The sequence below is a fragment of the Chrysemys picta genome, chromosome 5 (genome assembly GCF_011386835.1).
Source record: "Chrysemys picta bellii isolate R12L10 chromosome 5, ASM1138683v2, whole genome shotgun sequence".
Classification (NCBI taxonomy): Eukaryota; Metazoa; Chordata; order Testudines; family Emydidae; genus Chrysemys; species Chrysemys picta.
Window position 1 is genome coordinate 17,911,579 of NC_088795.1, and position 27,462 is coordinate 17,939,040.

The following is a 27,462-nucleotide window of genomic DNA, read 5'->3' on the forward strand; positions in this document are numbered from 1 at the left end:
ATGCCTGGCTTAAAGAAAGATTCTTTAATTAAGTGTAAATAAGATATTCTTTAAAACAACTGAATAAAAATAGTTCAATAAAGCGTTCATGGTGTTTACTATGGAGGCTGTTCTGTAGCATCAGTTCATCCACCATGGATAATGACAGCTAAGTCCACTGGTTTATGGAAACAATTACATGCACTAATTTATTACTACTAGTATACACATAGTTTTCAGCATCTCTGTCTTGCAGACTTAAAAGAATAGTTCATACCTTTCAATGGGCTCCCAATCACAGTGCTGTCAGCACCAAGGACAGCAACCTGCATCAAGCAAAAACCTCTATGCTAGATTCAAATGGATAACAATATGTACCTTTTTTTTTAAACCCTTACATGAGTAATGAACAACAAAGGTAATTAATATACCAAGGGATGGAACTACATGCCAAGGAATTTTCCATCACTTGAAATCTTTACATCAAGACTGGATGTTTTTCTAAAAAGATATGTTCCAGCTACACCATAAGATAGCAGCTTAACTCAGTCATTCCGGGGTGAAATTCTGTTTTATCCTATTCTAATTTTATGCAGGAAGTCAGACTAGATTATCACAATGCTCCCTTTTGGCCTTGAAATTTATTCATAAAAGGAGTTCTTCCTTACTGCAGTAATAAGTTATACCAATTGTCTATATTTATAGAAAACAAGCACATATGTGAAGGACAGCACAATTCACGCATAATGAATTACTGTATAGATTGTATAAATTTGGTAATTTTTACTAGAAGATTTATCTTTAACTTTTAATGAATGCAAATGTTATTTATTTAAGATTTTAAAAAAACCAATGTCTGCACATTATCCATTTGATAACTAATAATTAGATCAACTGTTGCTATTCATTATAAGTAGCCCTTTCGGGGGCGGTGGGGGGGGTTGGTAGATCATTCCTAAATTCATTTTCAATTAATGAGAATTTGCCAAATAGTTTGAACTACTACTTTTCAGGACTGTGGGGAAAATCTAGTCCAGGACTGCGTAACAGCGTTTTGCAGCACCAGCTGATGAATGCTCACATTAATAACACTGTGGTATGCAAACATTTTCTGTAATTGCACAGCCCTAACTCATAACTAAACCCATTAAAATATTAGAAAAATTAATAAAGTCAAACAATCACAGCGTTTCAGCAAGCGGATGGCGCTTTCTGCTGGATGTGACTTGCTGGCTCAGCAGAAATGTTTAGCCAAGGACATTTAGGGGAGAGAATTCACCAGTAACCTAGCAATTAGAATGTACAGTAGCTTTCAGGACCTGACATGGCTTTCCTTCACCTTTTTATAGAACAGATCCTCCACATATTCAACTGGGTTGCATGGTCAAACACAGATAGAGTTTTTTACTTTAAACTTCTTTAATGGTGTTATGAGCAAAGATTGCTTGTTCAATGAGCTCTTATAATACATTGGATTCTTTCCAGTTCCCAGCAAATGGTATTTAATGTTCAAATAATCTTTATTCTGGTATCAAAAAATCATTACAATCTTTTAAAAATCTCTCCCCTGGGACAACTGTTAGATCACAAAAGGGTTACCTTTTATATGGAAAAATGTAAGTATTTTCAATGCAAACCATGTACTTAACAAGAAAAGGCACGGTTATGGAAAAATAATCTTTACTTACTATTTATTCTAAAAAAAAAAAAACAGGAGTACTTGTGGCACCTTAGAGACTAACAAATTTATTTGAGCATAAGCTTTTGTGGGCTAGAGCCCACTTCATCGGATGTTGCCCACGAAAGCTTATACTCAAATACATTTGTTAGTCTCTAAGGTGCCACAAGTACTCCTGTTCTTTTTGCGGATACAGACTAACACGGCTGCTACTCTGAAACCTATTTATTCTCTCTAATTAGTAAATTTGGACTGCATTTGGTTCCACAGAACTAGTGCAAATGTTTTCTACTGCATCACAAGGTTATATAAATATATACATACAACGAGAAAACCCCAATGTATGCGCACATGCGCAAAAATAAACTCAACAGGCTGCAAAGAACGTCTCAATGTGGAGGTTTATCTAACACACATGGTCAGAGCCAGTGGGATGGTACTTGGTCAGCATTTATTCAAACACAAATGGTGCTTGCACTGGTATCACATGCCTCTTGGGAGAGACAATAGGAACATACAAATCCTCTTGCTTTTACCCCTTTCATCTGTGTGCAGTAAACAGAAGGGATAAGTGTTTGTATGTGCTTAGAATAAGTCTCTCATTTCGATATTTAAACGAAGCGGCACATCACAATTGGCAACCTGGACAATAACTTCAACAAAGAGGCCAGATTGAATCCACATTGGTCCTTAAACTGCCCCAAAGGAACAAACAGGAACATCTATTAAGGTGTGTGATATTTACAAGACAAACCGAAGCACAGTAGTCTTGGAGAACCATTACAGTCAAGTGTGACAGTTCATATGGTACTTATGCATGTACTCTAGTCAGAATTGTTTCGGATTGTAGTCCTAACACTTACCTGTTTCTAAGCGACCAGTTACTTATCCATTCATAGCCCACACAAATATATGAGAGTTCATGCCTAGCGCTTCATCAGCAGACAGACATGCACATTTAGTGAAAAGAACACACGCTTGCACAAACCTAAAACTAATGCTCATGGGCTACTTCCCCTGATTTGCACATGCTCATTTCTATCCATGCGTGCACATGTAGTAGATTCCGATCCACTACAGACCAGCTGCTAGAGGAGTTTGTGCATGTACAAGTGGGGCCCAGACAGAACTGTGTGCGTCCACTTTTGAAAATCTGGCCCTTCAGTCTACATGGATGCGGCTGTGTCTCTCCAACAGGATGTCATCCAAATGAAGCAGATGTACCAGAGGATGCATTATCACCCAACAGATACAACATTTGTCTTGGTGCCTATAGACATAACGCCTTGGGGGGCGGGAGGGGGATGTTAAATCTTACCAGTCAAGCTTGGTTAGTAGACAGATATGAGAATTTACCAAAGTACTCCAGACAACAGTGCTGGGGAATCATTAAGTGGCATGCTTCTCTTGGAGTCAAAAGAGAATCATGCTCCAGGAGAGTGTGAGAGGGCACTGCGCCGCAGAAGGGGTTATCTTTAGGATGAGACATTAAACAAAATAAGCCAGTCTCATAGCCAAATTCCAAATATGGGTAATTATGCTCTACCTACCCAAAACTGCCACTGGTTTGAGCTGTCACTTCTGTTGGTGAACATTTGTCTAAACACAGAGATGGTAAATTCTTCAGGGCAGGGATGGTATTTTATAGGTTTCTAAAGTGCCAGGCATTGCTATGGCATTACAGCCCCGATTTTTAATGATATTGGGGTGTTGCAACGCTCAGCACCTAACTGACTTAGGAGCCTAATTCTCCTCTTCAAAAGTGACATAGGCACTTAGGATGAATCTTTCAATGAGATTCAATAACTTCCAGTGAGACAGACTCTTAAGTGCTTAAGTCACTTCTGAGAAGGGGGCTCAGGCTCCCAAGCCAAGTTAAGGGTTGCTACACTAAGAGAGCAATGATTAAATACCTTTAAAATCTGAGGCCCAGTCAGTAAATTAAATAAGGCAGCATTCTTCATTTCCTGCCCTAAACAATTGTTTAGTTTTGCTCCGCCCTGTTAAAGAGCTAGTGCGCTCCACCCCAGACATGGCATCACTTCAGTGGTAAGTGAAATGATCCATGGATGTGCTGCATATAGTTGTTCATTTTTAACAAGCTTAGAGGTCTGCAAAAGGTGCTATGCATTTTTATTATTAATAGTGATTATATTTCAACTCAAGCACTGAGAATTCAGGGGGGGAGGGAATCAGATCAATCACTTAGATATAGTGGAGTAAAATCACCTCTTTGGACCAACTTCAGACCTGGTGTTAGTGGGTGTTACTCAAATGAATTCCGAGAGAAAGGTTAAGCTACCCCCAACTAAAAGACATGCTGATTAAAAACCTATAATGAAGTTCTCAGCATGACAGATGGCAGGAGTAAGACATCTCACACAGAAAATGAAGATAATCATTTATGATTTTCTTTGCTTTCTCTAAAAGGTTACCAGAAAATCCCTTCATCCCACCCAGTTTTCGTTTCACTTTTTGCCATGAGCAGAAGACGGTTTGTGTGAAAACAAAACACTTATGTCACAGTGAAGTGGGAAGGTTGAAGGTTAAAAGAAATGAGAGCACTTGCTGGTCACATGTTTAACAGATGGCTCTTCGGCCCTGGATCCAGCAAAGCACTGAAGCAAATGCTTAGTTAAGCATTAGAGTAGGCCCACTGAAGTCAGTTACTGTACAGTGAATCTATCGGACTACTCATATGCTTAAATTTAAGCATGTGCTTAAGTGCTTTACTGGATCAGGGCCTTAGATAACCACAGATTAGTCAGACAAATTTAGAAGAGAACAAATCCATTCCAACTGTAACTATTCAGATTAGTCAATTCCTGATCACCCCTCACAAATATAATCATTAATAAGATTTAGTGGGGGTGTATGAACATAGGAATTTCCCATATGCTTATTGCCACGTCAACCCACCTTTTATACACTGTGACAAAGTTCCTCCTCTACTTTGGTGGGTCCTGCGCTTATTGGCAGATTTTCTTGCCTCAGAGATTCACCAAAAGATGACTTTGAGCAAGACTTAATACAGCGTTCTGGTGTTTTTGAGGTACTAGGATCTGCTGTACCTTCTGCCCCTGTACTGGTGCAACCTGGTATAAGAGATCCTTCTTCATTATGAAGTAGGGTCCTGGTCCCTGGGTTTTCCCTTCCACGGGGACCCCATCTATTTCAGTCACCTCCTTCCTAATGTTGTCATACCTTGGGTCTTCTGCCTGATCCCGTCCAAAATTTCCTCTCCTGGGGCTAATCTGCCCAAGATCTAGGGGCCCCGTCTCTGTTGCCTCTACTGGCTCAGAAGCATTAGGGTGGGGGTCAGACTCAGATGCTTCTCCCTCCTGCGTGGCCTCCTTTTCAGCTGTGCGGGTCCGCCTACCTACAAGAGCGACTCTCTGGCTTTGGGTCAGTATTCAGGTTCCCAAGGCCTTAGCTGCCCTTCTTTCCCTTTTTGTCTTTCTACCCTGTCTGGGAGTGGAGAACAAATCTGGGGATATTTCAGAGAAGATTGGGGGTTGACAGTCTGCTGTGGATGCCTCGCCAATTTTAGGGTCCCCATCTTTCTCCAATCCCCCTACTGGGAGTAAGTTTCCAAACCCTGGGAAGTCCCTCCCTATGAGCACCGGGTATGGGAGTTTAGGGAGTACACCTGCTGCTACCTCAGTAGTGTTCCCTTGGATCTCGATTTTTACTGGGATGGTGGGGTAGTAACTAACTGTCCCATGGACACATGTTATCCCCATACGTTTAGCCGGCAGCAGCTGACTTCGCTTCACGAGCTTCCCTGAGATAAGCGTGATAGCACTCCCTGAATCAACCAGCGCCGTGGTCCCTACCCCATTTAGTTTCACTGGTCTGGTATACATATGTGGGGTTAGTGAGACCCCCACAAGGTGGATTAGGGAGCATGGATCTGCCCAGTTCCCCAGGTTACACTGCATAGGCTCCTCAGCATTGGGACACTGTGCAGCTATGTGTCCACACTCCCCGGAGGCATAACATCTGTATGGAGCCCTAGGCGTTCCCTGGTCTCTTCGTTTGGGCAGTCTAACATCACGATCCTCTTCTCCCTCAGTGCTCCGACTCTTTGTGGCCTCTGATGGGCCTTCAGCCTCTCTCTTTTTCTACCTGGGCCCTTCTGGTGGCCCAGTCACCCGAACTTTAGGGCTTGGTGCTGCTAGTTTAACCCGGGGTGCCTCTTCCTTAACTGGTCAGGTCAGCTCCCCCGCTGTCCTTCGCCTCTCTACCAGGGCGACAACCTCGTCATAATTGGAGGGTTCGTTCTGGCTTACCCAGGCACAAAGGTCTGGTGGTAGTCCCCTCATGTATCGGTCGATGACCAGAACCGCTAGTATCTCTTCCAGACTCCGGGACTCTGTTTGCAACCACTTTCGTGCGAGATGGCTGAAGTCATACAATTGGAACCGTGGGGTTTTGTCTTCCTGGTACCTCCAACCGTGATACTGCTGGGCCCGCACTGCTGTCGTTACCCCAGATCTGGCCAGGATCTCTGCTTTCAGCTGGGGGGGTAGTCTGCCGCAGCCTCTTCAGGCAGATCATGGTAGGCCTTCTGGGCCTCCCCACACAGGAATGGGGCAAGGATGCCAGACCACTGATCTTGAGGCCAGGCCTCCCATAGGGCTGTCCTCTCAAAGGCCAGAAAGTATGCCTCTACATCATCCTCCTATGTCATTTTCTGCAGCCAATGGCTGGCCCGTCTGAGCCACATCCCATCATGGCCGTGATTCAGCTCTGTAAGGGACTTTACCTGATTTACCAGTTCCTGCAGCATAGCTCGGTCTTGAGCAGCCTGGTCCATCAGCAGGCGATTATTCTTTTGCTGCAGCTGCACTGCCTCCTGTTGGGCGGCTGCCTGGACACGGGTAGCCTCCTGCTGGGCCGCCGTAGCTTGTATCAGTGCCCGCACTACGTCATCCATTGTGGTGAAAAAAAATAAACCCTCTCCCCATTTTTTTTGGTTTGTTTTTTGTTTTTTTTAAATCACCGCCCTTCTTCCGCCGCGCTGTGCACCCCAAGAATCCCACCCCTGACACCAGTGTGACAAAGTTCCTCCTCTATCTTGGTGGGTCCTGCGCTTATTGGCGGATTTTCTTGCCTCAGAGATTCACCATGTGGGTTGGGGAACAGCCCAGAGACCTTCCCCTCTGGAAGAACCCACAGTCCAGGTCAATTGGGAGGTTTGGGGGGAACCCGGACCCGCCCTCTACTCCGGGTTCCAGCCCAGGGCCCTGTGGACTGCAGCTGTCTATAGTGCCTCCTGTAACAGCTGCATGACAGCTACAACTCCCTGGGCTACTTCCCCATGGCCTCCGCCGAACACCTTCCTTATTCTCACCACAGGACCTTCCTCCTGGTGTCTGATAACGCTTGTGCTCCTCAGTCCTCCAGCAGCATACCCTCTCACTCTCAGCTCCTTGCGCCTCTTGCTCCCAGCTCCTCACACTCGCCCCACAAACTGAAGTGAGCTCCTTTTAAAACCCAGGTGTCCTGATTAGCCTGCCTTAATTGATTCTAGCAGCTTCTTCTTAATTGGCTCCAGGTGTCCTAATTAGCCTGCCTGCCTTAACTGGTTCTAGCAGGTTCCTGATTACTCTAGTGCAGCCCCTGCTCTGGTCACTCAGGGAACAGAAAACTACTCATCCAGTGACTAGTGTATTTGCCCTCTACCAGACTCCTGTACCCCACACTGGTCTGGGTCTGTCACAATACACATTAGGAAATATCAATTCTGTCACAAAAGGACCTAAACGTTTTCTCCCCCCTCCCTCCATTTTAGGCTATTTCCTGAATCAGCCTGCATTCCATGAGGAATGTTGGTGGAGCCTCATCTGAATTTGGCCCTAGTTCTATCATTGTGGGAAGACTGGTGTAGAGAAAAAGGGTCCTGCATGAGGTGCTCAAGAGTTCTAGACGCAGGCTTGTCCTGATCACCGATGGGTGCACATTCCACTGTCAAGGATATCAATCTGCCCTACCACCAGTATCTTAAAGAGCTACCTCTGGAATACATCTCTACAACACAAAAAGACCCTTATGGAGAAATTCTATATAATTTAATAGAAAATAATACTCTTCCAATTATTATTATTTTTTACTATGCCATGGTATTTAATGGAGAATTATATCCCTGCTCTAAAGTTTGACAGGATGCCGCAACAACACTGAGAAAGGAGATTTATTAAATTCTATATTTTAGAGTAATTTCTATTTTTCAGTGGGACTTTTCCAGAAGGGTAGGCAAATTTTTAATGTATATATAAATTTTAAAATTTTTCACTTGGATCCATTGCTATATTCTCAATCTGCTCCCATGCAGATACAAAATTAGAGACAACAATCCAAAGGCTCGATTAATGTTTGAAAGGAGGTGTGTTTTGTTGCTTTCAGACATAGAAAGCTTTCCATAATTTCAGTCTGGCATTTCAGCATGTCTGATGTCAGTGTCCAGTGACAGTGCTTGGTTTACCTGGGACTAAAATAAATCTGAGTTTAAAAAAAGAGTGATGCATTTTCTAATCAAACAGTTGAGAGGTACCATCTGTTATGGAATACATAAAAGAATTTCCACTCCCGTATAACCCATCCCTTTTTCCTCTTTGTAATAATGTTCATTACTTAATGATGTCACAAAAACTGTTGTTCTAGAGGTGCCAGGCTTCAGCGATATTTATTTTTTAGACTGTTTTTGAGACCTTAGTGTAGATCGAGGTGACCTTTTTTACCTGACAAGGATTCACTAAAGCACTCGTTGATACTGACAAGAGAAAGCACCTATGTTCTAAGGCAGAACACACTGGTATCCTTCTATCAAACACTAAAGCAGTTGGCTGTGATTATGTGTGGGTACAAAGAAAGAACTGCCTTACTGAACTATTTAATATGGGCTCGATCCAAAACTCAGTGAAGTCAATGGGAGCCCTTTGATTGATTTCAGTGGACTTTGGATCAGACCTTGAAAAGTTTGGGACTGAGCCTGCACTGTGCTGAGCATCGTGGCCTCACCCAGCCAAGCAAGTACGCCCATGTTGAACTTTAAGCATAGCAGTCCCATTGACTTCAATGTTATGATTGGTAACCAATAGGGGGCATTCTACGACAACAGTCTGCTTAGGTATAATATAGTAACGGAGAGGACATATCTAGTGGGGTCTCACAGCGGGGTTCTGCCCAGGGTCCAGTACTATTCAACAATCCAATTCCAAAATGCAGAATAACCGGCTGGGCGCTAGTACTATCTTCACTCTGCTTTCAGGACATGCTTGATGAGAGAGGACAGTGTATGCGAAGGAAGGAATAAAGCCTGAATGTTGCAGTGTCTCAGCTCTCCCTCTTTTTATGTTGAACAAATAGAGTATGCTTAAAGTTCAGCATGTGCTTAAGTGCTGGTCTAGATCTGTCCAGCATGCTTAGCACTTTGCAGGATCCCGCCCTTATCAGAAGACACCTTAACTCCTAATGATGTGACACACAAAAAGCAGTAATAGAATGAAAAGCATTTGACATCAGTGTGGAGAGGGAAATCTTTATTACCTCTGACTTTAAGGTGCTAATATTCATGGCAGTAGACATGCTAAAACCACCTACATAGAATAGGGCCTTCGAATTTTATAGCATTTGTAAAAAAAAAAAAAAAATTTAATTCCAGTATCAATTTTTAAAGCAGGACACACAAAAGTGGTTCGGCTTTTGCTGGCTGAATTTCTGCTTTCCTGGGCAATCATTTAAAACCCAAACAAGCCAAGATTTGCTGAAGCTGGTGCAGGGAAATGTCATTTAAGGCCCCCAGCCACTCACACACCCACCACTCTGGCCCATAATCCGTTTGTAAATGTCAGAGTTCCATTTTCACTTAGCACTCACACTACATTGTACAATTTGTCAGTGCAGTAAACAATGAAAAACACCATTTCTGAAGGAAAGTGTTTTAGAGTAGTGCATGTGAGAGCTCTTCTTCATTTCTGCCTTTGCCTCCATGTTCACAGGCAGGAGCAATTCTACCCCATCTCTAGATTTAGGGCCAAAAAACCCTGTGACATACAGCTGTAGCCTATGCTGACACACTGTGGCTCTGTCCCCTTCTCGTGGCTACATCACTTAGAGATTTAAGACTCTGCTGCAGCCTCCAAGGTAACAGACGTGGTCCTTTACTTCAAGCAATAGTGGTGCCAGCGTTTAGAACCAGAGATTCCAAGTTCCATCCCCAATGACATGTGCCGTTACTCTGATGCTTGGGATGAGCTCCCCGGGTTTGTATAACCCACACCTTGGGGAGGTCAGGGAGAGATCATATCCCAGCCAGCCAGGTGTACATCCTGGACAGCCTGCCCACGCCGCAGGCTTCAACTGAGGGTGTCATGGTTCTTGCCTCCTCCCCACTCCTTTAAGGTGTCATGTACCAACGGGTCACATCAAGGGCCTCAAATGGTATGCATAGTTGCAGCCCCATTGAAGTAGATAGAGCTATCATATTTTATACCAGTTGAGGATCTGACCTCAAAGGAGCAGTCCTCAAATACCTCCCACCTCCCTTGTACAACTCCATAAGGGTCCGTGACCATCTGGTCCTTCGGATTTCCCTCCGACTGACGTAACCGGCTCTGGTGCTCGTTATTTAAATCCTCTTATTTGCATTGTAGCCCACAGAATGAGAGAAATGCTCCATTTCTACACCACATCTTCTCCCAGGAATTCACAGTGCTAAGCCGCAACTTAAGACCACCAGCAAACAATCCTCTCAAGCGCCTTGTAATCCTCCTACAAAAGGCACCGTTAAGAAAGCACAGGAAGGGAAAGGGTCAAACTTTCAGTGCAAAACACTCTTCACAGTATATAAAGAGAACAATTGTTTAGCAGCACACACTAAACCGCCTTTTGCTGCAGCCACAGCAGAGCTGCAGTAACTCAAGCATACTGAGGGGATGTCTGCACTCCAGGGACACAGCTGCAGTGCCGTAGCTATGCCACTGTAGCGTTGTAATGACACTTGCTACTGGATAAACCCCTTCCATTCCTATTGCTGTAGTAAACCCACCTCGAGAGGTGTTAGCTAACGGCATCTGTACTGGAGCGTAGGTCAACTTAAGTATGTCTCTCAAGAGCATGAATTTTTCCACAGCCCTGAGCAACATACCTCGGTTGACCTAAATTTTAAATGTAGGCCAGGCCTCAGCTTTATAGGGGTTTCTAATAAGGATAGGAACAACCCCTTGGAACCAATATTAAATTTGGAATAGTGGGATAATTTTTAGGAGTTATCAGTAGAGAGATGGGCCTAAGTCACAGAGTTTAAATTTGAATCCAGATCTGAACTTTCTCCAACTTCAAGAGTATTTGGATGGGGGGTTTGCTCTAGCCCATTATAGCAATAAGTTCTGAATCATAAAAAGAAGAACAGGAGTACTTGTGGCACCTTAGAGACTAACAAATTTATTAGAGCATAAGCTTTCGTGGACTACAGCCCACTTCTTTGGATGCATATGATATGCATATGATATGCATCCGAAGAAGTGGGCTGTAGTCCACGAAAGCTTATGCTCTAATAAATTTGTTAGTCTCTAAGGTGCCACAAGTACTCCTGTTCTTCTTTTTGCGGATACAGACTAACACGGCTGCTACTCTGAATTCTGAATCATAAATACTCCTAGCCCCCACCACTGGATCCATGCACCTTGCAGCCTACAATATACCATATATACTCAAATATTTTTGGTAAAAAAGTGACGCATCAAAGAGCAGGGGTCAGCTTATAAACGGGTCTACACCAAAATTTGATGATTTTAAACTCTATGAAATCATTGAATATCTAATACATTGTCATTTTGTTTACCTGGAGCATCTGCGTGCCACTTCCCGCAGCTCCCATTGGCTGCGAATGGCAAACCGTGGCCACGGGGAGCTGAGGGGCTCCATGCCTGCAGACGCTCCAAATAAACAAAACATCCTGACCTGCGAACGGCTTACCCTGATGGGCCGGGAGCCAAAGTTTGCCAACCCCTGAAATATAGAGTCGGCTTATGAAAGGACTCCGTTTTTGCTATTTTTAACCTAACCATCTTGGGGGGTCAGCTTGGGGGGGTCGGCTTATAAACGAACGGGCTAATGAACGAGTATATACGGTACTCAATCTTTAAAACACCCCTGTGACGAAGTAGTAGTATCCCTTATTTACAGACAGGGAACCGCATCAGAGAGGCTAAGTGACTTGCCCCAGGCCACACAGGAAGTCTGTGGTGAAGCAGGGAACTGAACCGAAGTCTCACAAGTCCCAGGCTAGCGGCCTAACCGCTGGAGTTGTACTGGAACGGCAGTTCCTGAGCACGAAGTACTGGCTCTGAGGGGGCGGAGGAGTGGGCAGGGGAAACAGTGGTTTAGGCCCATCTTTAAATTATCACAAAGAAATCAGAACATTTAATAAAATAAATTATGCCTCTTAAAAAAAAAAAATCAGCTTCTTATAAAGGTACAAATTTCCACCATGAACCCAAGGGCATCCTGTCAATTCCAAAGCAGGCAGGAAATGCCACTGCTCAGTTGTCAGAAAACTAAGTTATAGTTTCAAGGCCCTCATCTTGCTCCTACAGAAGTCAATGGGAATTTTGCCATTCACTTATGTGGGAAAAGGGTCATGCGCCTCTTGCATATTTTGCTATACAAGTGGCAGGATATTACACAAAAACACGCACCACAATTAATAACCCTTTCATTAGATCTCAAATGATTGAGACAACATTAATTAAGGGCTTCTGCGTTGTGTAATGTTATCCTTAGTTTTAATTAGGCAGATTTCCTCAGAGGCTTTTAGCTTCAGGTTATGGAAGAAAGACAGTGTCAATAAGCTATAACTGTTGTTACATGACTGTCTTATTAAAAGCAAGAGCAGTCTGCTTGTTATTCACAGCGAAGGTTCTGCACACCAAAACAGCATAGCCAACCCCAAATGTTAAAAAAAAAAAAAGTCAACCCCCCCCCCCCCCAAATCACCAGATTGGCTTAGAAATCTCAAGATTTCTAAAAAACAGCAACTTTGGGTTATTTGCCTTCTGAACTATTAGGGTTCATATTTTCACATTCTTCCCTGCAACCAGAAGAAGAGAAGCTGACTTTTTGGAGTTTTTAAATGAAATCTTAGATTCTCAGATAATCACAGGACGGTAGAAGTTGGGGTTTTAAGGAAAAAAAAACAAAGATCAAGGGGCTTATGATAAAAACAAACAAAATCACAAGAGGTAGCAACACCACCAAACCATGGTTAATGGAAAGTACATATTGCCTTTACTAACAACAAAAACATGCAGCTATAAACCAAAGGCAAACAAACATTGTTTGGACAATACACAAACTGTCCCTTCCACCCTCGTGCCAAAATATCTTTCAGAACTGGAACCAAACCCAGCCCTAACATTTCTTGAAGAATAAAAAAAGATTAGAACAGGGGTAGGCAACCTATGGCACACGTGCCGAAGGCAGAACGCGAGCTGATTTTTAGTGGCACTCACACTGCCCGGGTCCTGGCCACCAGTCCAGGGGGCTCTGCGTTTTAATTTAATTTTAAATGAAGCTTGTTAAACATTTTGAAACCTTATTTACTTTACATACAACAATAGTTTAGTTATATATTATAGACTTATAGAAAGAGACCTTCTAAAAAGGTTAAAATGTATTGCTGGCACGCGAAACCTTAAATTAGAGTGAATAAATGAAGACTCGGCACAGCACTTCTGAAAGGTTGCCAACCCGTGGATTAGAATAACAGAAGTGACTTAGAAGTTTAGAGGGGCAAAAAAAGTAAGTTCTGCCCAGGCCTCCTGCTTTTGTCAGACAAGGTGTCCCAGTGGTGTTTGTAGACAGTACAGGAGCAAGAAGTTTCACCAGAAGCTTGTTCATGTAAGATTTCCAGCCAAATTTGACAGACACAGGAAGTCACGCATACCTTTGTCTGCCACTGCCCTGCCCTGCCTCATGCTATGTCCTGCTCAAGCAGGCTTGCTACAGTCATTGCAAACTCGGCCACTTGGCTCCAGCCAGTTCCTGCTGAAACCAACCTCTCCCATCTTCCCCATGCATGGACGCCAGAGCCAGATCACACCGAAGGACAGCAGCTGTGCATCTCCAAGAGTACATTGCAAATCAGTACATTAGCACTATCCCTCTTCCCTGTGTTCTCGCTCAGCCTGACAGCACCAGAGTTTCTACAAAACCGGGGCATAGGAGTCAGGACTCCGGGGTTCTATTCCTGACCATCAGCAACTTGCTGTGGGATCTTGAATAAGTCATTTCACCTCCCTGTGAGTTGGCTCTTCCAGCAGGCAAGGGCACATAGTGATCGAGCCTGTCAGAGGGCTGAGGGAGGAGGAAGGGAGAATTCATTTACTGCTCTTGGTTATATTTGAGCATGAAAAGTGCTAGAAGAATTATTTATGTAATAAGATGTTTGAAAGATATCTCAGTGGTGACCAGGCCATTTTTTAAAATGTTCTGCCCTCTAAGTGGCTGCATGGGACCACCCCACTCTGAGGCCCCTCTGTGCTATGAACAGGGAAGAGCTCTGGTTTTTTTTCATTAATTGCTCTCTAAATGGTTTCAGTGCCACTAGATGGGACAGAACACCACACCCAGGAGGTGTGGGGGTTACACTAGCACGACACTAACAGACCCTTTGGGGCCTGTCATCATGCGCTGATGGGCACAAGGACTCTCCCATATATGCCACAGACATGGAGAAAGGAACCCGCACCCAGGGGGAATGTGAAAACCAAACAAGGCTTCTTGGCACTTCTGCTCAGGAAGGGGGTGCTGTTGGACAGCACAATGTGTGTGGATTGGGTTTTGGAGCCTGTTGGGGAAGGCACATACTTCTCGAAAGATAGTTAAGAGGGGAGAATTTAGGCCGCATGGCTGTAGTGAGCTCTGCAAGGGCAGACTCCTGAGTCTGCTTGTAGCTCTTTACAGAATCAGGGCCTTAGTCATCCACAGGCCTCTGAGGAAAAATATTGCCTCCCCTCCCCCAGAAAGACATTAACTTGCAGCCTGTTAGAAGAGAGACTTGCATTTTAGCAGCAGTTCTCTGCAGTCTTTGGATACCGTTGAGGTAAAGACCAACAAGAAATTGAAGTGATCAGTCTGGGCTAAGTGATGGCTATTCTACTATGGGCATGCTAAAGGGAAGCAAGCAGGGTGAGCCTTTCTCCAGTACCTCCATGCATCATGCAGTCATTTCGCTGAAGGCCTGGAGAGCACTGGCTAGCTATGCCAGCAGCACGAGTTGCCCCAAGTGGGGAGGTGCTTGAGTGATGCTTAAGCACCAGGTTGGCTATGCCTTTTAGAAGCGTAACAAAGGGTCTCTCTCATTGTACTCCACTTTGCATCCATGCAGGCATTATCCCCTATTCCAGCTCTCAGCTGAAGAGAAGGTGCATGGACAGGCATGAAAATAATTGTACTCAAAAATATAAATTGGTTAAATCAGCATGAAGAAGCTTTTGCAGAGATCCAAGGCGCTGCAACTAAAGGTATGTTACTATCAAAGCTTGCTCACAATCATACCATAACTTTTAATTCCATTCAATTTGTCACTGACTATGGTGTTCCTACCACATACATTATGTTGGAGGGTTTCTTCTCTTTGAACCTACAGGATAGAAAGCAGGTTCTGCAAACTGTGATTAATTTTGTTGCACACTTGCTTGAGAGCAATACAAAAAACTTAAGCCCCAATAATTATTCAAGGATGGAAAAATATGACCCCGATTAATTGGAAAAAATGGATTCATTTTGAAGGTTGGAGTGGTTTGTTTAAATGGAGAAAAATGTCTAAACATAAAACAGTGTGTGACACTCCAAATAAACCCCATCCTCCATTTCCTTCATGCTGGACAGCGCCTTAAAGGCACATTCCATAGCAAGGTGGTGGTGTGGCCCCCCCGGAACCCCGGGTGGGCAGACTGCAGCCCAGAGCTCCCTGGCTGGGTAGGGTAGAGCCCAATCTGACCATCTTTTTCAACAGGGACTAGAACTGTATACCTTGCACTGTGCCACTGGCTGTGCTGCCTCCTCTTGGAAGTGTAGCCACTGGCTACCCTATTCCCAGTGCAAGACATGAAGGCATTCACAGCTGTCGCATCCTATAGAATCGCAGGGCCAGATCCTGACTGTCTGGCTTGCAGCAAGTAGTCCCTTACTCCTAAAGAAGTCCCATCCATTTCAAAAGAGGGATAGCTTGGGGAACAAGGTACAACATGGTAAGAACAAGGCTGCTGGAGTCTGGCCTATAGACTTAAGGATAGAAACGACCTATTAGGTCATCTGCTCCAGGCCCCTGCCAGGGCAGGGCTGTTCTCTATGGTATGCTCTTAAATCCAGATGGAAATGATTCGACCAATGGGACTTTCACCACTCCCCTCCATCCACAGGGAACTTATTCCGTAATCTAGTCAGCCTCACTGACTAGGCTGCACTTGACTATCAACACTTGGCGGGGGGGGAGGGGAGTGGAGAAAAATTTGGACCAACCGTAATGTAAGGAGGCCTGAAAAGCTTTTGTTCATCATGGTCTTGAATTTCAGAATTCCTGCTTTGTGCCTGAACCTGCTCCCAGTGACTTCAGGGGCCTGAACCTACACCACTAAAGAGCATCATTTCTGTTCTAGTTCAATCATTCTCCCATTATTTTATTTGGGGGGGAGGTTGGCTTTGTACATATAGAGGATGCCGTTCCATCCCCTATTAGTCACTGTAACTAGTACCTTACTTAGGGCTAGATTCTGACTTGGACACCCATAAGAGGGAGTAAAAACCTACTGCACAACCTTACTCAGGCCACCTGAATCCTAGGTCCAAGCACATAGGAGTAAATGAGGTTACTCACCCACTTCTTCCTGAAGCAGGTGGGCAGGGAGGGGTGCAGAATGGGAGGGACCTTGGCTTTACTATCCCTACTCACTAAGTGAGCACAACAGAGATGTGATCTACTACTAATATGGGTCAGCAAGAAGTAGCTACTCTCCAGGAACAAGAAGGAAGCAGGGGAGGAACAGTGACTCAGAGGTGGGCAGGTAGTAGGTGGGGCTTTGGTTCCAATTCCTTACTCACTGAACAGCACAGCTGGACCAGGGCAGAAGTTTAGCTGGTATAGAAAGTTAATTCCCTGTTAGAGAAGGGAGAACCACAAAGGGAACTGTAACTGATCCCTGGTCTACACTACAAACTTATGTCAGTATAACTACATAAGCCACACCCACCGACACACATATACCGACCCAACTCCCGGTGTAGACAGCCCTATGTCAATGGGAGGGCTTCTCCTGTCAACTGCCTCTTGGGGGAGCTGAAGTACCTACGCGAACAGGAGAAGCTCATCATATAGATGTTACGCCAGGGGGAAAACGTAAGCAGATGGAGTCAACATGGGGAGGAGGAAACTCAGCATCTTTCCCCCCCACAAGGATCCCATTGAAATCAGTTGCATACTTACAAGTGTGACACAGGACATGGTCCTAACTGATACATCCTTAGATCACTCCTGTGGAGTAAATTTTAATAGCCACATAATACAGATGGGAAGAACTGAGGCTCAGAGACATTAAGAGTGACCCAAAGACACTCAAGACAGTGTCAGAACCAGGTTTTCTGATCTCACTGCCCCTCCTTCCCCCACACACACCCTTTCTTGCTCTGCTGTTACCACAAGACCACGCTCCCTCTTACACTCCGCAAGATAGGGTTGCTTACTCCCTTGAAAGATACCATTCCAAACCATGCTTCTACCATACTACCAGGCAGGAACTATGCTTGCTCTAAAATTTGCACCCATAGGGAGACTCTTGTTCACACTGTCACTAGTTCCTAGGCTGCCCCTGAGTCCCTTTTAAAGCACAGAGTAAAAAGGCTCCCAAATCCAACAACAATTAGAACAAGTACCAAAAGTTTTGGAACCCTCAGCTCTGTGAAAAGCAGGGCAAGGAAGTGACAATCCACAGTCCTTTTCTCCAGTTCCTGGGACTAACAAGCTCAAGGGACGGCTCTAAGACAAACTAACAGATGCTGCAACAAGCAGCAATGATAGATAAAAGACAAAACGAACGTGACTTGAATAGCAAGTGCACAAAGTTAACCTTATAAAACACATTATTCGCTGTGCACGCACGCACATGAGTGAGAGAAGGAAAATGTATGCAGTATGCAACTTTTTATCAGGATGAGTTTGGGGCGGACACTTAACCCAAAGCTTTGCCACTTGTAAGTGGAGGGCACTCAAACTCATGCTGGGTTTTTTAAATCTAGAGATGGGGTAGAATTACTACTGCCTGTGCACATGGAGTCAAATTACATAAAAACCTTTATGCCAAACCATGTATTCTCCACTGGTTGACAGGTTACAGAATAACTACTTTAGAAGCGATGTAGAGCAGTGTTTCTCAATGAATGGTCATTGGCCGACACCGGTCCCCGAGATCCCTGACCGTTTAGGAAGGCAGCAAGCCGATCCTTGGTATCAAAAAGGTCAAGAAACACTGATTTAGAGAGAGTTTTACACTTTTTCCTTTGGAACTACTTTCTTTTTGTCCCTTCACCTGTAGGTCCAGGTGCCTTATTTACCTGGTGTCCCAGCATGCAGAGCTCAATGGAAGCCAGAAAAACCACCTAAAAATAGCATATTTTAGGCTTAAACACATCATTGTTTTAAAATCCATTCTCTCGGGCTCTTCCAGGGCTAAAAGCACATACTGGGCCTTACTGGAAAGCTGGAAATCTCCCATCTAAATGGTGATATGAAACACCCCTTTCTAGTCATGACATTTTAATGTCTGGAATGGCTGTCATTGACCCAGGACTGGATCTTGCTTGCCCTTGGTCTCAAGCAGAAATAACTGTGGCAGGGGGAGATGGTAAATGTCATTTGTGGAAAGAAGGAAAAAGTTTTGATGCAGGTTGATTGGTTTTTTTATGCCAGCTGTTTGAAGGTGCTTAGGTATTTGGAGTATTGGAACATGTCTGAGGGAAGATGGATGAGTGAGCAGAGTGTCAGTGAGACGGTCAGAGGTGTATGATAAATGAATTTGTTACATGCTTCCATGATTTGTCATATAGAAATCAATCGCTTTCACCGATATGGTTTACATGTAGATACACATACAAAGCTAGAGCTTGATGCCCTTGAAGCCTGCACCCAAAAGGTTCCCCACCGCCCAGTCGGGTGGGACAGAATTATCAGGGCTTATCTCAATTGTCAATTAATGTAACTTTCTAGCCCTTTTGGAAGATGTAAATTGACCACTAGGGCTGAAAGTTTGTCACTGACTTCACTCTCCCCATGACCGGGGTGCCTCTGGAGTGTATAAAACCACACATTGCTGCTGCTGGTACTCGGGCCACTGCGAGCTCCTTCCCAGCTGACTACTTGCAGCTAAATCAGCTATTCTGCTGAACAGCCAGTGTTTTCGCAGGCCTGGGCAACATAGTCAGAGGACACTGAGATCAAGAACTCTTGTATTCTCATCCAGCTCTGATACTAACTCCCTCTGTATACTTGGTCAGAGTCACTTAACCTTTCTGCCTTACTTTCCTAATGGGGACCAGGGACGGCCCCAGGGTTTTTGCCGCCCCAAGCAGCAAAAAAGCCGCGATCGCGATCTGCGGCGGCAATTCAGTGGAAGGTCCTTCACTCCAAGTGGGAGTGAGGGACCGTCCGCCGAATTGCTGCCCAATAGCTGGACGTGCCGCCCCTCTCCAGAGTGGCCACCCCAAGCATCTGCTTGGCAAGCTGGTGCCTGGAGCCGGCCCTGATGGGGACAATAATACCTACAGGTATTACGTTTACATAATGCTCCCAAGGTGGAGCAAAGCAAAATGGACAGGCCCCAACATGAGTCTGGAATACAGGGAATGCAAAGGTGCCTTAAAGTCCCTTTTGTCCCCTCCCATCCACCCATTCCCCAAGCGTAGGAACAGACTCAGAATTAAACCTCTTCCCGCTGCTGAATTCCTGTTTAACCTTTGGCAAGTCACTTAATCTGAGCCTCAGCTCCCCATCTATGCAATGAGGACAACAGCACTTCCCTAGTTAAAAGAAGAGTTGCAAGATTGAATCTCTTCGCGATTGTGAGGCACTCAGGCACTATGGTAATGGTGGGCTATAGATGTACCTAATACGGGTAGATAACAATTCTGCAAAGCACCTAGTGCATGCTGTTTCACTATACACACAATAATAGGTTAATCCCTTAAGCTCCATAATTGTTATGCTAGACTGACTGAGCAGGGCGGAAGCATATTGTACATGGAAGAAAAACAGAAGAATAAATGTTTGCCAGACAGAAGAGGGAACAACAGCTTTGAGAAACTTAAAGCAAACGTTGCAAATGGACAGAAACGTTACAATTTTTAACCACGCTATTAGGCAAATGTCTTTTTTTTTTTTAATAAAACCAAAATGAAATAAGAAAGCTTTTCTACAAAGAGCTCTCACCAAATGCTTCAAGATATTTGCATGGCGCTACAATCTCCAGGCTGTAGGAAGCAGACTCCTCCAGGGGAGCTGGCTAATTTTAGCTCCAGCTGGGAGCCCATCTGCTATGACTGTGTTTTTTATGGCACTTTTTAACTGCAGAGTTTACAGGGCCTTGTAATGTCAAAGCAGCTTCTTGGGTTCATTTCTCCCAACAGTCCATGGGTGGGAATTCTACCACTGATTTCAATGGGAGACAAGTTAAGCTAGCAGTGAACAGTTTCGAAAATTCCACAGTTTTGAAAATTCCACATTGTTTGTCTTAGTTGCTTAGGATCAGGGATTCCCGAAGTGAGAAGTCTGGATGCAGAAGGGTGCTAAGTGCTGGAGGCAGATTCTCATCTTGCCCAGGATAACTACATATCCTCCCACACAAATCCAGAGCCTCTGCAGCATCCACTGTGAAGTGAATGGGAGAGAAAAGTGCAGTTTCCCCTAATGGAAGGGAAAATAGGACTCATTTGTAGTTTGTTGTTAATATACAAGGGATTCCTTACTGGGGCTGATGGACACAGACAGGCCCTGGGCTAAGCACTCAAAGGCCGTGAATCCTGCAATGAGATCCACCTGGGCAGATCCTTATGCCGACTCAGCATCCTGTTGACTTCAGTAGAACTCCATGTGGTGTAAATGTTCACCTAAGATGATCCCTTTGCAGAATGAGAGCCAGAGAAGACAAATTCTGACTCCATTTCGGAGGACGCTCAGCATTTCTCAGGATTGGACCCACAGTAACCCCACCTATACGTTCAGTGAATAAGAGTCTCTCATGTGATTACACGGTTTGTGGAAAGCACAGAGCACAATTATTGACTGCATTAACACTTGTTAATGGAACGAGCCAAACCCTGAAGTCCTTACTCAAAGATTCCATTGCCCAGAGGGGGAATTCTATTCCCAAGCACAGCTTCCAAGTATACTGTAAGTGGTGCTCCAGCAGCCCTTAGAAGAGAAACCACCACATCGTTTCCAGCAAATAAAGCTTTAAGACTCTGCCTGAGGGAAGGCAGTGCCTACTTCATGGCACAGTCGGTTATCTAGGGCTGGGTGAACAGTTGAAATTCTCTCCTGTAAACATTCATTCTAGTTCAAAAAATAGAACAGATTGGACTTGCTTATTTCACATTCCCTTTCTGCAAGCATTCAAGCGGCTGAGTCTACTAGCACGGATACTTGCAAAGAGCTGATTTTGTGTTTGAATATCTGCTGAAGATGAACTGCAGATTGCATATTTGAAATTTGTACTGTAATGGTTGGTTACATCAGTCATCCAATCACCAGACTGAAAGTGCTATTTATGTAACACCAACACAGCTTAAATTTTGAAATCCACATATCAACTGTTTCGGGGGTGGAGGGCAAGACTGCTAAGAAGTTCATATATAATTGCAAGATTCTCAGTGTATTTTGTCTGAAGTCTGCTTGGGTGCATTCATTAAACTGAGCGAGATTAAGTTTGACAAATAAATTATTATTTGCTAAGCCCTATTTACACCTCTGCCTGGTCCAATTTACCCTGATGACTGTTACATAATGATTTGAAAATAATAAATGGATGAGATCCTTTTGGAAAAAATCCTGGGACGATGTCTGTACTGGGATGGAGGACAGCTACACCGGAAGGATCGCTTTAGGTTACATATAGCGCTCCTATAATAAGTAAACAGTTAAAATCTCCCAACTAATCACATGCACATGAGACACCTGTAGTTACTTCTAACCTGTGCACTGTTCATTAAGAGTCACTGGAGACTCCCATTGACTATAATGGGCTTCGGACAGGGCCCTACCTTATAAGAATCCTACTTCGCAGAGCAAAGCCTTACTTAGATAAAACTGCGGTTGAAAACACTGGGAGTTTGGCTGTGTAGGAAGTGCAGAAGAGGCATTGCTCTCATGTTCCAGTTCTGCAGCAATTGATAAGCTTCATGTTCAGAACCTTATTCTTTCCATTCCACAGTCAGATTAATGTGACCTTTAGTTATTGTTATTTTTCCTTACAAGAATGAAAACTGTTCACGTCAAAGTACTTGCCACTTCCCAGACCACAAGCAGGCACATTGTTTGGTCTCCTTTTGTTAGGGGATACAGCTAACTAGAGAAGCAGGGGGAAGGATGTTCGTTTTAGAAACCAGTCGCTTCTCGGGGAAGTGGGAAATGGCAATCGCGTGCAATCAAACTGCAACTCCTTGATAGCTAACACACTAATCTGTCAGCTGGGAAGCTACCCTACTAAGGATTACCACAACACAGAAAGGTGAATGCAAACACCAGTTTCCTGCCCTCATCCCCGCACTTCAAAGGGGGCAACGAACATTAGCCAACATTAGTCAAGCTCAAACAGCATCTTTGAGACATCTCGAAAAGACACAATCAGAGCAAGAGGTCAAACAGCATCATTGCGCACACAAGCACCTACCTCAAACATGGGAGAGGTGCCCTTGTCCGGCAATGTGCAGCCCAGGAGCTCTGCAAGAAACTTTGCCATATACAAGCAGGGAGGAAGGGGTCTTTCTAACAGATCTTGTCAGGGCGCCAGGTAAATATCCTTTGGCAATAGGAGCTCAGCAGGGAAATTCTTCCTCACGGCAAAGCCTTTGCCATTCTTTCAAGTGTCATCCAAGCTGCTTACTTGCATCTTCCTGGTCTAGCATTTTGAAGGTGCTGTATAGATTTGCCGGCCTTAGCCTAGATGGTGTAAAAAACAAACACACAAATGGAATAAATAACCAGTTCTGTGCCTGGGCTTTTTGATGTTGGCTTCTAGCCTTTCCCGCTGAATGTCACTATTACCATAGTAAAGGAAAGGGGCCCCACCAAGGGGGTGACAAGAGGGACAACGCTGCCGAAGTGCAGGCAGGCAGCTGGAGAAAGGCACTGAGAAACAGCCTGTGTTCTCCTGTGGCAGAGGATTTACCCGGCGCAGAGTGACACATGCACACAGACAGCTAGGAGCACAGCATCCCAGCTAGGACAAATTCTTGCTCCTGGTGCACCTGGGGATTTCCACCGTATTTTCCCTTTTCTGTCACAGAACTTGAATAAAATTCCCCATTCCCCTCTTCCCTCCACCCCCCATATAGAACATCCTTGGACAGTGCCTCTGGCCAAGCTGAGCTCAGTGTCACCAGCTTGGGGGGCTTTGATTAGGGAAACAGATTGCCCTCAGTGTGAGTGGGCTGCATGGTACTCCAGAGGGTGGGGTGAGGGTGTTGCAGAGAGCACCTCTGAATTTAGGGCAATTGCTGCAATAGACCAGGAAGCTTCTGATCAGCTTGGACAACCCAGGTCTGAATATGCATCAGTACACTGAATTCAACGAGCGTCCCACTAATGAAACAAAAGCTACCCAGCCTTGCACAGTCACCCTGACCCCCCAGCAGCACCAGCAGTTTTAACAATGGCTGCTTTTCTTTTAGAAGAGAGGTTATTAGATTCCAAATTATCCTACAAGCCTTCTCTTTCCAGAGAAACTTACACGCCATATAAAGTTACAGCTAACAGCTCACTTGTATCAGATTTTCCATACATTCACTGTTTTTGATGCACCAAATGGCTCGACCCAAGAGGGCCCAATCTTACTTCCACTGAAATCAATAACAAAGCTTCCACCAATTTCAGCAGGTGCTGAGTAGTTATCGTGCTAACAGCAACCACAGACACACACCGGAATAAGAAGTTTGCAATTAACTTAGTATTTCAAAATAGTCATGCCAGGTTTTTTTTTTTAACTAGAGTAGCAAAGATTTTTGTTATGTTTGTACAGCACCTAGCACAATGGGGTCCTGGTCCATGACTGGGGCTCCTAGGAACTACCACAATACAAATCAACAAAATAGTCGTTTCATGGGTAGTGAGGTTCCAGTTGTATGGCTAAGATTTTCAAAGCTGCCTAAAATTAAAATTATTATGAATTGGGCATGCACCTCTCTCAGACTAAGATTCCCCCCAAGCTGAATATTGATTGAATTCCACTGACTGGTCAAGAAAGTTCACTGCACTACTCGCCTGAAGGAAACAGTAGCATCCATTGTGCATCAGACAGCTGATAAACATCCTTACTAGCAGACAGTTAAGGCCATGATCTTGCAATTGGCTCCAGGTGGTGGACTTTTGCACCCATGCATATCCCCCACTGACTTCAGAGCTCTTTCTGCACACATCCAATTGTAAAACCTGGGCTTTAGTTATTGTTCCATTTACTGTTGCAGTAGAAAATGTTTAATGTCCTTCCCCGGATATTATACATCTTGACACATGTTAGGAGTTAAGAAATCAGTGCATTTTGGGGGTATTTAAATCCTGATAGATGCAAGGGGGGAGGGATAGCTCAGTGGTTTGAGCAGTGGCCTGCTTGAGGGGGCCACTTAGGGATCTGGGGCAAAATCAGTACTTGGTCCTGCTAGTGAAGGCAGGGGGCTGGACTCGATGACCTTTCAAGGTCCCTTCCAGTTCTAGTAGATGGGATATCTCCATTAATGTATTTATTTATTTAAGTGTCAAAGATAACCCAGGTAGGATTAGAATAGACAAAAGTTGCTTTTTAAAGAAATAAATCCTTAACAAAATCCAATATACTCTGTCCTCAAACTGAAAATATACCAATGCTGTGCTAAAGAGACCCAGACCTATGCAGACTGACCTAACCCAATAACATGTGTGAATGAATGAAATAATATCCAGGGCACCCAGAATTTTATAAGTAACTTTGCTTCTCCCTCTGCAGGGCAGGTTGAAGGGACAGGCAAGCAGGGTTGTTGGCTTGGGCATCTTTTTCCAGGGGGTGCCACTCTGATTGGTCAGCTGTTTTTAACTTCACTGATTGCAATGAGGGTTTTTTGCACTCCACTGATTGGCCAGCCTGGGATTTAGTTTTTTGGTGGGGAGGGCACCAAAACCGTTTTCTGCCCTGGCTGGTTAACGTGCATTGTTATCAATGAAGTTACATCAATTTACACCAGCTGGTCCCACATCTTTAAAAGAGTTTCACAGAATCCCAATCAAAACTATAATGGTCCAAGAGTATTTTCAAAGCTGTCCCCATCAGTTTAGACTCCCAGAGCAGTGGCTGAAATGGTGTAGTAGATACCATTGCACAAGTCCCAGTCTTGTGGATATTAAGAAGCTTTGTCTCACAGCAATTATAGCTCCCTCCTCCCTATCAATCTTCTAATTGAATCTCTATTTTCATGCAGTCTCCTAGGCCAGCTTGGCTGGATTATCTAATCTACTTTTACTGGTGAAGATAATGTTGCCACACAAAATGAAGTATTGTGCTATTATCATGAACCTCAAGTGGATTAAAAGGAGAAGGGACGAGGGAAGAGTCCAATAATCACGTTAATAAAATCTCTTATTTGTAAACAGAACTGTTTTTCTGCCCAATGCAAATTTGTTTTGCAATTAAGTCAAGAATAGAGTTTCACTTTAGGCATATTAGTTTTGAGAACAGTGAAAGTGAACACTGCAATTCTTAGAATGCCAGTAGGTAATGGCATACATTTGCAAATATTCATATCAGCGTCTATGCAAACAACCATACTATCAATAAAGCCATTTAAAATGATAAATAAAATTCCTCTCTTAATTTCCTCTAACTTTATAATACTTAATATCTGTAGAGTGCTATATAACTAATTAATCCACTCTACACACCTGTGGAAGGAAAATTTGATTTATCTTGATACATTGATGGGTTTAAAATTAATAACTATTTGGGAAAGAGACGTCGGCATCGCTGTGAACAGCTCAATGAAAAACTTACGCTTATAATCCAGCAGTGAACGAAGAAGGAAAACAAAATATTGGGTGGTGTTAAGGAAGAGAACATAACACTGAAAATGTTAGAGTGCTATTATATATTATATAAATCAATGGTACCACCTCCCCTCCAATACTATGCTCAGTTCTGCTCACCTCATTTCAAAAGAGTACAGCAGAATCAGAAGGCCTGGAAAGTACAGGCATGGAAAAACTTCCATAGAAGGAGAGATTAAAGAGATAAGGAAAGGACCGGAGAGAACAAGAGGCAACATGGTAGAGAGGCATCATGGTACAGAGAGGAATAGTCAGGTGCTTCTATGTAGGCTTTTCCAGAATAGAAGAACAAGGGGATGCCCAATACAACTCAAAGGCAATTCATTTAAAACTGATAAAAAGGGATTCATTTTTTTAAACAGTGCATAATTATACCTGTGGAAATCCCTGCTACAAAGCATCAGGGAGGCAACTAGCTTGGCTGGATACAAAAATTCAAGACAAGATAGATGACAGACTGTCTGCAGTTGTCTTAGATAGGATAAACATTTATAAAGGATGCAAACCCTCATGCTTCAGGACAGAAGCCAACCACATGCTGCCTGAGGGTAGGAAGAATCTTCCGCTATGGATGAGTATGTTATTTTATCACTACCCATTCTGGGGGAAGGGGATTATACCTTGTGAAGCTCTCCAGTACCAGTGACTGTCTGAGACAAGACACAGGATCAGATGGACCATGGGCCTCGTTCAGTATGACAGTTCCACAGGCAGATCCGATTATTTTGAAAACAGCTGTGCCTCATGAGAATCTGGGATTAATGGGCCAAATTGGAGGCTGTTTGAGCAATAGACCCCCTGAGCAATGCAGGCCTTCCTGTTTGCACACATTATGGCTCTGACCCTCCCCAAACTGATATCTGGGGGAAGTTCTACGCCCTGTGTTATACATGAGGTCAAACTAGATAATCACAGTAAGCCCCTTCTGACCTTCAACTCTATGAGTCTCAATTAGTGCCTTGCAGCCAGTGCCCCCTTGGGGAAGCAATATTTTAGAAGTTATTCAGGGTAAAAGTTGGATCTACAAACATGGCTTAAGCCAAGTTATCATTAACCCTCACAGTATCCCTTTGAAGTAGGTACTATTACATCCACTTCACAGGTGAGCGAGTAAGCTGACACATCAAGGATAGATGACTTTTCCAAAGTTACACCGCAAGTCCATCAGAGAGTTGGGAACAAAATCCAGGAGCCTGGTTTCCTAATTCTGGGCTCCAAACACTGGATTAGATTCTTCCCTGCTGTAATTCCACTGAAGTCCTGTACTGAAGCCTAGCTTTGAACCCCACACTTTATGGTGGACAGAATCCAGAGAAGGGCAGCAAAAGTGATAGAGGTTGAAAAAAACTGGGCACCTTTATTCTACAGAAGAGAAGACTGGGGGTGGGGGTAACAGTCTTCAAATATACAAGAAGAAGGGGGACAGTGATCAATTGTTCTCCACATCCACCAAGGGGAGGACAAG

The 27,462-nt window shown here is 44.1% G+C and overlaps 1 protein-coding gene across 3 annotated transcripts in view; it reads right to left on the reverse strand.

Annotated features, from left to right (window-relative positions):
* Positions 1 to 23,086, reverse strand: part of RASGEF1B (RasGEF domain family member 1B) — a 349,710-nt gene extending 326,624 nt beyond the window's left edge. The window contains exon 1 of one of the 3 annotated variants that reach the window (XM_065596028.1): positions 22,600 to 23,086. In XM_065596028.1, the coding sequence (XP_065452100.1) occupies positions 22,600 to 22,668 (69 nt within the window). In that variant the 5' untranslated portion in view covers positions 22,669 to 23,086. The remainder of the gene's footprint in view (positions 1 to 22,599) is intronic. The other 2 variants (XM_065596027.1, XM_065596029.1) reach the window with 2 other exon arrangements.
* Positions 23,087 to 27,462: the final 4,376 nt, after the last annotated feature.